The sequence below is a fragment of the Metarhizium robertsii genome, assembly GCF_000187425.2.
Source record: "Metarhizium robertsii ARSEF 23 chromosome Unknown MAA_Scf_4, whole genome shotgun sequence".
Lineage (NCBI taxonomy): Eukaryota > Fungi > Ascomycota > Sordariomycetes > Hypocreales > Clavicipitaceae > Metarhizium > Metarhizium robertsii.
The window spans coordinates 1,976,178-1,989,231 of record NW_011942182.1 but is presented as its reverse complement, the minus strand read 5'-3'; the positions used below and the strand labels follow the sequence as shown (position 1 = coordinate 1,989,231).

The following is a 13,054-nucleotide window of genomic DNA, read 5'->3' as shown; positions in this document are numbered from 1 at the left end:
TTTGTCGCAGCAAGCACAAATATCCAATTCACATGGATTGCAGCAAGTGCTTCATGGCCTCTGAGGCCGTTTCCTGCATGGAGATGTTTCCGTGCACCAAGCCATCTCCTGGGTCTTCCATCTGCTGCCAGGTACTTTTTAAAGCATTGACACGAGTGCTTACCCGTGTGCCGTGAGGCAAACTGGACGTACTGATGATCAAGAACGTCAACGGTTGTGTGGCGAAGAAAGTCGCTGTAGCACTGTCGACGCCGTCATTGAGAAATAATTCAAGTATGGACCGATCCATCACTCCCTTCATCGACCAGCTACCGTTACGGAACAAACTATTTGTAGATAGCTTGTCAGTGAAAAAGACGTTGTCGAAGCCTTTTGCACCCCCTCTGTCAAGATAGAACGGATTGTCGCCGCCAAAGTAATACCCTCCTCTGATGTACTCTGCTGTTATAGGACTAAGAAGCGTGAAATTCAAGGTGGCCATTTCCGGTACCCCTTTCTTTGGTAAGCCAGTCACATTCACCTCCCAGTACACCGCATTGGAGGCTATGTCTGAAAAGTCAACCGTCAAGGATCCGTTGACAAGGCTCTGGTTATACGCTAGATTTCTCCCCATGATTGGCTGCATATCATACGGGCTGCTTATCAGTTTCCAGCCAACACGGTCAATTCTTGTCAAGTAATTCCGGCGAGGGAGACTCATTGCACTACGCCAGCCCTCCTGTGCAGTCGGAACAGTCTGGGTATACTGCCAATTAGATGCCCAGGCAATAGACACGGGATCTTCTTCGTCTTGGACACCAAAAAAGAACTGCCCGGCATAATTGTCCTTGCCAAAATCGGCAATGCGGGCAACTGAATCAACTGCTTCAAAATGGGTCCCGTTAAAAGTTCCAGGGTAGTATTCTGTAATAGAACCACCCACCGGCGCCCCTGGGTTGATGCTGATTAGCATAGTCCACATATCGTCTCGTCTTTGTCCGTCTTCCGTGTACAGCGGCATGCGCACTAGGTTTGGGCATTCCCACTGCAGACCCAGAAGACCTTGATTGGAGAAGTTGCTGGCATGAGTCCACTCGATCAGATCTGGTGAGGTGAATATGCCAATTGAGAATTCCTGGGCGTAAGCAACCACCATTACCCAGTGGTCTTCGTACCAGACGACTTTTGGATCGCGAAACTGCGAGGAGTTGCTCGGTATGACAGGGTTGCCGTCATACGGGGTGAAGGTGAAGCCACTGTCATACGAGTAGGCGATGGCCTGAGATTGGGGGCCGGGGCTGCCGTCATCTAAATATTCTGCCAATGTCTACGACAGAATCAGTATACATCTGGATAATTCACATGCGAATGGGCCAAGGATACTCACATAAATTGCAACAACGCCATTGGACTGGTTGCCGAAGAAACCAGAAGTGTTGTTCTTGTCAATGACTGCACTTCCAGAAAAGATGTATACATTCTTCTTCGGGGGGAACAGAGCAATTGGTTGGTTTGTCCAATGATATAAATCTTGGGAGGTCGCATGTCCCCAATGCTGATTTCCCGCAACACTCTTTGTGGGGTTGTACTGGTAATAGAGGTGCCATGTGCCGTTGTGGTCTCGAAACATGCCATTCGGGTCATTCATGAAGTGCCTGGGGGGCGAAAAGTGCACTTGAGGACGATATTGCCCTCCATAGCTGCCAACGATGGATGTGCCGGATGGGACATGGGCTCCAACGTACTGAGTAGAATTGTGTCCAAGACACCAGTTCGCAAGGTACAGAGCACCAAGAAGTGTCGTGTGAATGTTGGTGCTTATAGGCAGCATCTTATTTTCCACAGTTCGCGATGGAGATGAGGGGACGAGGAGGAATTTTTGAAAGAACACTTGAGCTCGATGATTTTACGGGCAAAAAAAGGCCTCCGCAACGCAAGATTGCACGGGGACATTTTGCTTTCAACCCGCATGGACACTGCCCAGCACCACGAGGAGAAGAGGAGGATATACCTGATTCCACTCCACGGAAGTCTAGAAGACGATGCGAGGATTATCTGCATGATTTGCATGGGTATCGTGGTGTCATGGTGTGTCATGGCTTGCCGTCTAGCGTACTATCGAGTAGCGAACGTCCAAGGCTTGCTGCACTCGTGGAGAAGAATAGACTTTGAGACGAAGGAGGGGCGGCCGGAGTTGATGTAATTCGTCGACTGCCGGGCCGACAAGACCAGGCCAAGTGCTCATGTATAATCAATGCATGTCACGGAAGCCCTCAAAGGAGTTGTAGGCAATATTTGCCGCAATGGACACGCTCCCGGTACCGAGACTGGGTATCGACACGGATGAGAAATTCGAATCCAAGAGAATTTGATGTGATGCACAGGATTCCCAGTGGGACTGGTAAAATTCATGACATTTGCTGATTTCTCGCCTCTCCAAGGTGCTCGTGGCAATGCGTGCGGCCGTCGTTGCTAGGCCAACGGCCATCCCCAACTGCGACTATGTACTATTGACTTGACCCGACTCGCACCAGCCGCACGTTGCCTCTTGCGCCTCGCCTCGGTCGACTTCATGGCGGCCTGTCAAAACAAAATCGTCTCTGTTCTCTCATCGCTTTCAGCTCTGCAGGTCAGATTGATTCATGACAGTTTCCTTCTCAAGAATCCTGAGCATCCGATTGCCCGTTGTTGTTTTCTTCTTCTTTCGATTCAGCCTCGCCATAGATAACCTCGTCCGAAGTCGCATACCTCAAAGTGCCCACACTCATTGTTGTTTGGCTTGCTAACAAGAGCCGCATTCCAAACAAGGCATTTTCAATCCGCTCTTGCCCACATCCACGACAATGGATCGTCCAGATACCCCGCCGCGGCCTCCAGAATACACACTACCCAGCTACGAGGATGAGCATGATACCCCTACGGGCCAGAATGCTGCCGCCGTTAGGCTATTGACATCCTTCGAGGATCCCTTCGACCACAGCTCGTAAGTAGTTGCCTGCCACCACTTCGTCTGCTGTGACTTGGGGCCCTTGGAATTCCCTTCATCAATTTGCACCGCCTCAAGGCTCTCCCTCTCCAACCACGTTAGATAACATTGCAACTGCACCACTGTTGCTCTCCCGAATCTTGTTCCGTACTCCCATATCCCCAGCAAGACAACCTATCTTATATCTAGCTACGCCCGGCGCATGGCATGACCTGCGGCTGTCTATATATCCAGCAGCACTCCGGGTCCATCGTTAGCCTGCCCCAAACAGTTCCTGTGAGATCAAGCGATCGCCTCGAGCTGCTGTGCTGGATGAGATAGATCTGTGACCACTTGGCACCTTTGCCGTCTTCCAAGAAACTGGCCAGGTCCACGGTACAATGCACCCAAGCAGAAATGGCTCACCTCGTGCGACTCTTAGACCGCGAACAACCCGTCGATCATATCAACCAAGTGTTGTTTCGTCACACTCTAGATCAGCCTCAGTCCTAGATGAGACCCCGAGCATGCCTCCTCCCGATTCAAGTTACGTGCCTTTTGCGAACAGGGAAACCAGTTCCCCTCATCGGCCTTGGACCCCGTCGTCCAGAGTGTCCGAATTTTCACGCCCGCCTCCTTCAAATGTGTCCTACGAGCCTTCGGATCTCAATGGAAGCCCGAGGCCTGGAACTCCGTCTTCGCGATATGGAGGAAGTCCGCGCCGCCCTTTACCCCCGGCACCGCTCTTCTCGAACTCGGGTCGCAATTCGCAAGCTTTTGCCGACGACGCAACTGTATCTATCCCTCTCGACGGTAGCGACGATGTCTTTGGCCCAGAGACTGATCTCAGCGATTCTCGTCCACTCCCGACCCACCGTGACTCCTTCATGTCAGGTTCTCAAGAAACACTAAACGAGGATGCAGAGGATTATGCCAAGGTCGAGCACTACGGCCCGGCCCCAGACGGTGCTCAGGAACGGAGAGGCGTCCGAGCCCCTCAAATGTCCAAAAAAGAGGTCCAGCTCATCAACGGAGAATTGGTCCTGGAGTGCAAGATTCCGACCATCTTGTATAGCTTTCTTCCCCGTCGTAACGAGGTCGAGTTTACCCACATGAGATACACAGCAGTAACGTGTGATCCAGACGACTTCGTTGACAGGGGATACAATTTACGACAGTCCATCGGCAGAACCACTCGAGAAACAGAGCTCTTTATATGCATCACCATGTATAACGAAGACGAAATCTGCTTCACCAGGACAATGCACGCTGTGATGAAGAATATTTCACACTTTTGTTCTCGGTCTCGCTCAAGAACGTGGGGTGAGAATGGATGGCAGAAAATCGTTGTGTGTATCATCTCGGATGGCCGTGAAAAGATTCATCCACGAACACTTGACGCCCTGGCTGCCATGGGTGTTTATCAACATGGCATTGCAAAAAATTATGTTAACAACCGTGCTGTCCAGGCTCACGTGTACGAGTATACAACTCAGGTCTCGCTGGACGCTGACCTGAAGTTCAAGGGTGCCGAAAAGGGCATCGTTCCGTGCCAGCTGATATTCTGCTTGAAAGAAAAGAACTCTCGCAAACTAAACTCGCATCGTTGGTTTTTCAACGCATTTGGAAAGGCACTGAATCCCAACGTTTGCATTTTACTCGACGTGGGAACACGGCCTGGAAGCAATTCTCTATATCATCTTTGGAAAGCGTTTGACACCGATTCAAACGTCGCAGGCGCCTGTGGCGAAATTAAAGCCATGAAGGGAAGATTCGGATCCAATTTGCTAAACCCCTTGGTTGCCTCACAGAATTTCGAGTATAAGCTATCAAATATCCTCGATAAACCGTTGGAATCTGTGTTCGGCTACATCACTGTCCTTCCCGGCGCTCTTAGCGCCTACCGATATCATGCCTTGCAGAATGATGAAACTGGTCATGGGCCTCTTAGCCAGTACTTCAAAGGCGAAACGCTTCATGGACAGCATGCCGATGTATTTACAGCCAACATGTACCTAGCTGAAGATCGTATTCTGTGCTGGGAGCTGGTAGCTAAACGAGGCGAGAGATGGGTACTCAAATATGTGAAAAGCTGCACAGGAGAGACTGATGTTCCCGGTAAGTTGTCTCGTTTTATTCTCCTTTTCTCTAGTCTTATCTTCCTCGCTCCCGTGCCTCCCCTTTCTGTCAAGGGGAGGCTTTGTTGCCTTGAAGCCCTTTGTCTTGTTTCACTCAAATGCTCTAACTTTGCGATCCTCTACGAAGGCGGCAAGACTAACAATCCTCAGATGCCGTCCCAGAGTTTATTTCTCAACGACGACGTTGGCTGAACGGCGCTTTTTTTGCGGCTGTTTACTCCCTCGTTCAATTTCGTCAGATTCTAGCCACGGATCATACCATCGCACGCAAGATTCTGCTTTACATTGAATTCGTATATCAGTTTGTACAGCTCCTATTCACGTACTTTTCACTTGCAAACTTCTACCTTACTTTCTACTTTGTTGCTGGTGGTCTTACAGACAAGACAGTCGACCCCTTTGGTCACAACATTGGCAGCGTGATTTTTACCATTCTGAGATACACATGTGTACTGCTTATTGCAACACAATTCATTCTCTCCCTTGGTAATAGACCACAAGGAGCCAAAAAGCTCTATCTAGCTAGTATGATCATATATGGGGTGATTATGACCTATACCAGTTTCGCCTGTATCTACATTGTGGTTCGACAACTCACGGGCAAAAGTCAGGATTTTGCAATCGGCAACAATGTTTTCACGAATCTCATTGTGTCAATGACGTCGACAATTGGATTGTACTTCGTGATGTCATTCCTCTATTTGGAGCCGTGGCACATGTTTACGTCGTCCTTGCAATACTTCCTACTTCTGCCGAGCTACATCTGCACTCTGCAAGTGTACGCCTTTTGTAACACGCATGATGTTACTTGGGGTACTAAGGGTGATAACGTGATCAAGACAGATCTTGGAGGTGCTGTTGGCAAAGGAGAAACGGTTGAACTCGAAATGCCAAGTGAACAGCTTGATATCGACAGTGGCTATGATGAGGCACTACGAAACCTCCGTGATCGCCTTGCTGTCCCTGCATCGCCTGTCAGCGAGGCACAGATGCAAGAGGACTACTACAAGAGTGTGCGAACGTACATGGTTGTTACCTGGATGATTGCCAACGGTATACTTGCAATGGCCGTTTCCGAAATCTATAGCGATAAGGGAATTGGGGACAATTTCTACCTGCGCTTCATTTTGTGGGCTGTTGCTTCGTTGGCTATTTTCCGAGCACTAGGATCAACAACGTTCGCCATTATCAACGTGATCAACATTGTCGTGGAGGGTAGGATACGCATGAATTTCAAGGTTCCGACCTGGATGGGTGGCTTCGGAAGCAAAATTAGCGAGAAGGTTAGCAGCGTTGGAAGCAGCCTGAAGAGTTGAACCGGCTCCGATGCAAAGCTTCATTTTGCCGCCCGGGTTTTTGTTCGTGTGTTTTTTTTTTATCTGTGGAAATTGTTTGCCACACAGAAGACATCATACCTGTTATGCGGGAAAAGGATATGACGTAGTCTTGTACGATGAGATGCTTTAATGGATGGTTTTCACAACTGTCGGGGGAATCGGCATGGGTCATACGAGCGGGAAGATCTTAGGTGTGTTTATATGTACATTTGAAATCAATTTGAGGGTTAATGGTAACGGACATTATTTTCGGCATCACTTGGTCATAAGATGGACATGACAGTGGGCATGTTCTACTTTCCTATACCGTGATGGATGTGCACCTAGTTTGCAAGCAGTACGAAAACTTTACGTAAATTCAACTGGACAAATGCATCTGCAATTACCCTCTAAATATATCAAGAAACAATTCAGCTAGCCAAGACGCCAAAATGAAAGCCAACGACAGACCCTCAAGTGCACACAATATGCCTGTCCTTCATTGAACATATTTCGCAGGGCATGCTCATTCCTCGTCTGATTCTTCCTCCGCAACCTATCAACGCAAGTCAGTAGCTGCTTGCTGTCTTCAGCATGTCCAAGCATTGTGTGCCTGGCTGGGTATTAGATCAATTGACTCACATTGTCATGGAAATTCTGTCCGTCCGTCGTAGCCTTGATGATGCCAGCACGAATACAGAAGTCACCGAATTTTTCACCCCCTTCCCGCTCCACAGCATACCGCTTCAGGAGGGACTTCATAATGGAAAGTATTTCTTCTTCCTTGATGCTAGAGCGATACAGCTTATTCAGGCGTTGCCCGTGGTACCCACCACCAAGGTACATGTTATATGCTCCATAAGCCTTGCCAACGAATGCCACTTCTGCCAACCAAGGCCGGGCACAACCATTGGGGCAACCTGTCATTCGCATGACGATGGAGTCTTGTCGCAATCCACTTTCCTCTAGGCATGATTCCAGTTTGGATATGAGAACCGGCAGGTATCGCTCCGACTCAGCCATTGCAAGTCCACATGTAGGGAAGGCAACGCAAGCTGACGAACTGAGACGGAGCCCGGAGAATTGAACGTTGTCCAGCTTGAATTTCTTCATGAGTGATTTCATTGCAGGCAGGTCCTCGTCTTTTACATTGCTGAGAATGAGATGTTGATTTCCTGTCAGACGAAACTCTCCCTTGTGTACCTTGGCAATCTCTCGCAGGCCTGTCTTCATTTGGAAGTCAGGTGTGTTTTCAATTCGGCCGTTTTCGATAAAGAATGTAAAGTGGTTAAGGCCTGTTTCGTCCTTTTGCCAACCAAAAGTGTCAACGTTGCTCTTAAACTCAAATTTCCGTTCCTTGTCGAAAGTCTTCCCCCAAAGTTCCTCGACTTTGCCACGGAAAGTATCGACGCCCATGTCGTCAATTGTATACTTCAGCCGAGCGTGCTTGCGGTTTTTGCGATCGCCATGGTCTCTCTGAACCAGCATTATTTTCTCACATGCAATGTGAACTTCGTCTGCGGAGCAGAATCCCATCATGCGCCCAGTTTGAGGGTATGTCTTTTTGTTATTATGCGTCGCTCCCATGCCACCACCCGCCAGAACATTGAATCCCTCAAGGCTTCCATCCGCACCTTTAATAGCAATCAACCCGATATCATGTGCATATACATCAGTATCGTTATGAGGAGGTATGGCAATCGTAATTTTGAATTTTCGGGGAAGATACGTCGGACCATAAAGTGGTTCAAAATCCTGAACCGCCTCGCCAGCAATTTGCGTCTTTTTGTCATTGTCATCTGTGAGCCAAATTTCGTGATATGCAGTGGTGGAAGGAAGGAGGTGGTCACTAATCTTCTGAGAGCACGCATGCACTTGCTTATGATACTGAGACTCGGTAGGAAGCGAGCTGCACATGACGTTTCTGTTGACGTCACCACATGCAGCAATAGTGGTCATCAGGGCTCGGTTAATAGCTTGCATTGCTGGTTTGAGCTTGCCCTTGACGACACCGTGGAACTGGAAGGTTTGCCTCGTGGTCAGTTTCATGGTTTCATTTCCTAGACTTGTGCTGATATCGTCCATCTGAACCCATTGTTTTGGCGTCGCAACTCCTCCAGGGAGTCGGCATCGGATCATGAAAGAATACGCCGGTTCCAGTCCCTGAGCCTTTCTTTCATCCCGGATATCTCTGTCATCTTGCATATAAGTACCATGGAACTTGGTCAATTGTTGGTCAGAAGCAGAGATGGCACCAGTAGATGTGTCCTTAAGGCCTTCCAAAATTGTGCCTCGCAAATAGTTTGACGCGATCTTGATGTCCTCATTCGTAATAGGCGGCGGCTCTTCTGGAAGTCCCTCCACGTTGTCTACTCCTAATGCTTGCCAAAGTTTGGGTTCCCATTCTTGGTACCCAGTTTGAAAACCATCAGGGTCTTGGTCATCACCTAGGCCAACACCAACGAAGCGCTTGCCTCCAAGATTACTCAGAACGCGATCGAGATCCTTCGCAGGCTTGTTGTAGTAAATTTTGTCTTCTTTTCGAGGCCAGTAGTGACTGTCACCAAGACCAAACACAGAAAAATTCACAGTGGCAAGATCCAAATCGGTGTTGTCTTTGATGCCGTCCCAGAATGGTAAGCCATTTTGAGGGAACTCTCCTTGACCAGCAGTGGATGTGATAAAAACAATGTTCTCCTCCCGTGAAAGGTCTTCAAGAGGATAATCCTCCATAGCCAGCACCGCCGTCTTCAACCCGCGAGCCCTTCCTCGATTCCCGAGGCGCTTGGCCACAGAGGCGGCATTCCCGTTGTCAGAAGCGAAGAGAATAGTAAGCGGTGCGCCAAGAAGGCCTTCCAGTAATTGATTGTATGCGTCCTTAGCTTTTCTCTTTTGCTGGGCCCGTACCTCAGTTCCAAAATCCTGTGCCAAACTCGCAGCAAATTTGGGTTCTTTCTTCATAAGCTGGGTGAGTTGATTATCCCTAGCCAAGAACGTTTTCAATTCCTGCTTCACCACCTCCGAGTCCAAGGAGAAATTTGGCTCGCTGTTGAGTTCGTTTTCTGGGTTCCATCGATACAAAGGCCAATAACCAACATCTACAGCTTTCTTCGTTTCTTGAAGCACAGTTAGTGGGGAATCAGATTCGCCAAAATAGGGGAGATAGGCTAGGACAACTGAAGGACCATTGAACTTGTCGGCCTCGAGCAATGCCTGTAGCACCTGGGTGTATGAGCTATACACAGCGGTTGATGCCACATAAACATTACCAAAGTTCATAGCATATAGGCCGATATCCTTCTTTCTTCGATTAGAGTCAACAGCGGACTTTTCCGAGTACGGAGTAGAGTCGATAATGAGGATATTGATATTTTCGCCAGATGCAAGGACATGGTGAACTCCAGAGTTTCCGAGGTCATATGCCCATGCATCTGAGCCCATCAGCCATAGAGATTCCTTGCGGAAGAGACCCCTTCTGGTGAGAAGCTTCTGGGCGAGAGCTGAGCCGTCAGCTTCTAATCTTGCTACAACTTCTTCACCAATATCCACAGCCTTGGCCCCATCATTTGCATGCATAGCCCATCGAGCCAGCCAACTCTTTGGTTCATCTGATTTAAAGGTTCCATGACTTGCTGCATCCTTGACTTCGGAAATAAACTTGCTTCGGTATTCCTTTCGCGCCAAAAGTGACCCAAACCCAAACTCGGGGCTGGCTGAGATAGACTCAGAAACACCTGCATTGTTGGATTTCAAGGCATTGGAAATATATGTCCGGCTTCCAAAGACTTGGTCCAGGATCTTGGAATAGGCATTCTCGAGCTGTGGTTTTTCCAAACCATATCCAGCTGGGTGCTCTGATGTCGTCTTGACCCCGACCTCTAGGTTCTGAACAGGCTTTTCCAGGGTGAGATTTTGAACGATACCTCTCAGGGCTTGCGTCGTTGTTTCAGGGGCGATGTATCCTAGTTGGTATCCGACTATAACCTGCACGCCGCCGGGACCACGATTAACCGACGAAAGAACATCAATCAAGACAGGGCCCCATCTCGTAGTTGCTCTGTGAATTTGTTCTAGGACAGCAAGCCTTTTTACAGTGTTGGGAACTGACTCGACAAGCTTCGAGCCAATCCATGGACGATATAATCGTGGGGTCAATATGCCCATGTTGGCAAATATCTCATCAGCCTTAGCATTATCCACAGTTTCTGCAAAGGAACCTGTGTCCGACCCGAATACAAGCAAACAGTTTTCGGCGTTAGGAGGGCCTGTATATTCAAACGCGGCATATCCTCTACCCAGTGCAGCCTTCATCTGGGACCAGATGCGGGCGGCGCAAGTGTAAATGTCTTCTGAGGTAACCTGAGGAGGCACCGCCTCTACCGTGGTTGCAACAGAGGAAGGCGCAATGGGAGTAGACGCTTCGCTGGACTTGATAGAAGTGCCGGCTGAGGTGGCTTTGGAGGCATCAGCGCTGGGAGGCGGCTGGAGGGGAGCATTCCTGGTGCCATTGCCGTTTATGAAGGTTTCTGGGTGATCTGAGGAGACTGCAACATGGCCATCGTCTGCATAGATACCCGCGGCGGAAAATCGGCCGGCTTGAAAGCGGCGGACACTTTCAATGTCAAGAATTTGCCGTAAGACAGCCGTGTCCTCAATTGCTATGGGCTCGTCGGCAGCAGACGTTTCTGGTGCAAAAAAGTGAATGACAGCCTTGCCCGTGCGCACAGCCAACGCATGGGCGGTCATAGCCATATCTTGGGCCTCTTGCAAAGTTTCGGACTGCAAAAACGTCCAGCCTGCGTTTCGAATGGCTGTGATGGAAGAGTAGTCTGCATGTTGCTGCGGCTGTAGCGATACATGGAGGACAACGGGGTAGTTGGCCAGCTTATAGAGGTGGGAGACGGCAGGCAATAAAATGGTTGACGTCGCAGTAACGGATACCAACTTGCCTGCGCGGACCGGCGTATACACAGAGAGCAGCGGATCAACATTGTGACGAATCGATTGCACCTAGGTACGGTTATTAGAGCGCTTGCTATATGCATCAGGGAGCCATAATGGCATGTACATCTCTTCATCTTACATCTGGTACAGCATCTGGGCCAGAGGCGACCAGCCCGCGGTCGTTGCGGCTGGCGTATTGCTTGAGGTGAGATGAGAAGGCCGAGTCGGTAGCCAACGAAGGCTGGACGGACACAATGACATCGCTCGAGAGGTAGGCAACTCTGGCCACTGCGCATGAGAGAAAGTCTGATTAGCGCTGTTTCTCGCTGGTTTATGTCTTAAAAGCAGGCTGGCCAGGCCGCAAATTGGCGGACAAGAGGAGATGGCACGTCAAGCAAAAAAAAAAAAAAAAAGCGGCCATGATGTAAGTCGACAACACATGCATCTTCACAGGGAAGGCAAGGCCGGGCATGTATCTCGGTGTATGGCACTCACCAGCCTCTTCAGGCGTGCGAATTCGGTGAGACGCATCCATCCTGTCTTTTCCAGAGTCTTGAGTCTGCCTGAAGAGAAAAGACATGGTGGACTCGGGTGGCAGAAGAAATAAGAGTTTCGTGGATGGTAATATGGGCGTCGAGAACTGGGCTTCGGAGGCGGCTCCATGCTTCAGAGTCCACACTAAGAGTCAGGCGGGAGCATGGCCAGGCACTGGGGTCTTCCTGGGCACTGCGTGCTCTCGAACCAAAGTGCTCCCTCCGAAGCCCGAACTTGACCAGTTACTGATAGTACTAGTTACATGTGTCTTGTCCTCTAATATCATACAAAACCCATACAAAACCACACAGCACGACTGAGTACCATCAATCTCGACCAAGCATCTCCAGGGCGGGCGAGACCCAGAAAAATTGGCCCCGCGGCCCTGCAGCCCTTCACATGTTCCCACTGCAAGCGGCCGGCCATTGGCTACTTTATTGGATACTGCGTCTCTTCACACATGGCTGGTGTGCCTGACTGGCTGGCTAGCACTCAAACTCGCCTTGTACCCGTCCTGTGGCTCCATTCCCCGCAAAGCAATCATTTTTCCCAGGATTGCGTGATCGTTTAGCGCTGCCATGCATGCGCCGGGGGCGATTGCGAGATCGCACATTACAAATTTCTCGTGTCAGATTTGCGGTGGCCCGACGTCCAGGCAATGGCCCATCGGCGCCGGCCACCTACGACAAATCAAGTAGTAGTATGTACGGAGTATGTAGTGTGTAGTTTTCCAAGGAGCCATTCTCCGTTTGACCTCTTAAACACCAGACCGTACAGGAATGTCGCAATCCGCTGGAGTAGTCTTACTAGGACTAACCGACTTCCGCCCTGCCGACAGGCCGACGACCGACGACCGACGAACGCCATTCACCAACATCATTCGGTTTCCTGAAATCTCAGTTCTCGTGCACATTGCCGAGTGTCATGTTAAGAAAGTACTATTCGTATTCTCGAGTACAGTGGATAGCGACAAAAATAGGAAGCTCCCACCTCCCCATTTTTAGAAGTACTATATGACTGTTGTTGCTGCTCGTTGCTTCTGCAAGGCTGCCATACGATATTATAGTTTTAAGTAGTCACTGCTGCTTTCTCTGTCTTGGACTTGTTTTTCCCACAGTAGTGTGCATTCACGTGCAGCAATTGCCCATGCCTGTGAGTTCCAGTTCCAGTTCCACGAT

At 49.5% G+C, this 13,054-nt stretch overlaps 3 protein-coding genes across 3 annotated transcripts; 1 reads left to right on the top strand and 2 right to left on the bottom strand.

The window, feature by feature from the left end:
• Window positions 1–28: 28 nt before the first annotated feature.
• Window positions 29–1,810, bottom strand: MAA_02741 (beta-fructofuranosidase; the record flags this gene model as incomplete). The annotated part of the gene is made up of 2 exons (XM_007820739.1): window positions 29–1,306; window positions 1,367–1,810. 2 exons carry the CDS (start codon window positions 1,808–1,810, stop codon window positions 29–31), a joined length of 1,722 nt encoding a protein of 573 aa, XP_007818930.1.
• Window positions 1,811–3,345: 1,535 nt separating this feature from the next.
• Window positions 3,346–6,398, top strand: MAA_02740 (chitin synthase A; the record flags this gene model as incomplete). The annotated part of the gene is made up of 2 exons (XM_007820738.2): window positions 3,346–5,062; window positions 5,233–6,398. The coding sequence occupies 2 exons, from the start codon at window positions 3,346–3,348 to the stop codon at window positions 6,396–6,398; spliced, it is 2,883 nt and encodes a 960-aa protein (XP_007818929.2).
• A 526-nt stretch (window positions 6,399–6,924) lies between these two features.
• On the bottom strand, window positions 6,925–11,922 carry MAA_02739 (Cytochrome P450 CYP505A2; the record flags this gene model as incomplete). The annotated part of the gene is made up of 4 exons (XM_007820737.1): window positions 6,925–6,954; window positions 7,041–11,408; window positions 11,482–11,630; window positions 11,838–11,922. The coding sequence occupies 4 exons, from the start codon at window positions 11,920–11,922 to the stop codon at window positions 6,925–6,927; spliced, it is 4,632 nt and encodes a 1,543-aa protein (XP_007818928.1).
• Window positions 11,923–13,054: the final 1,132 nt, after the last annotated feature.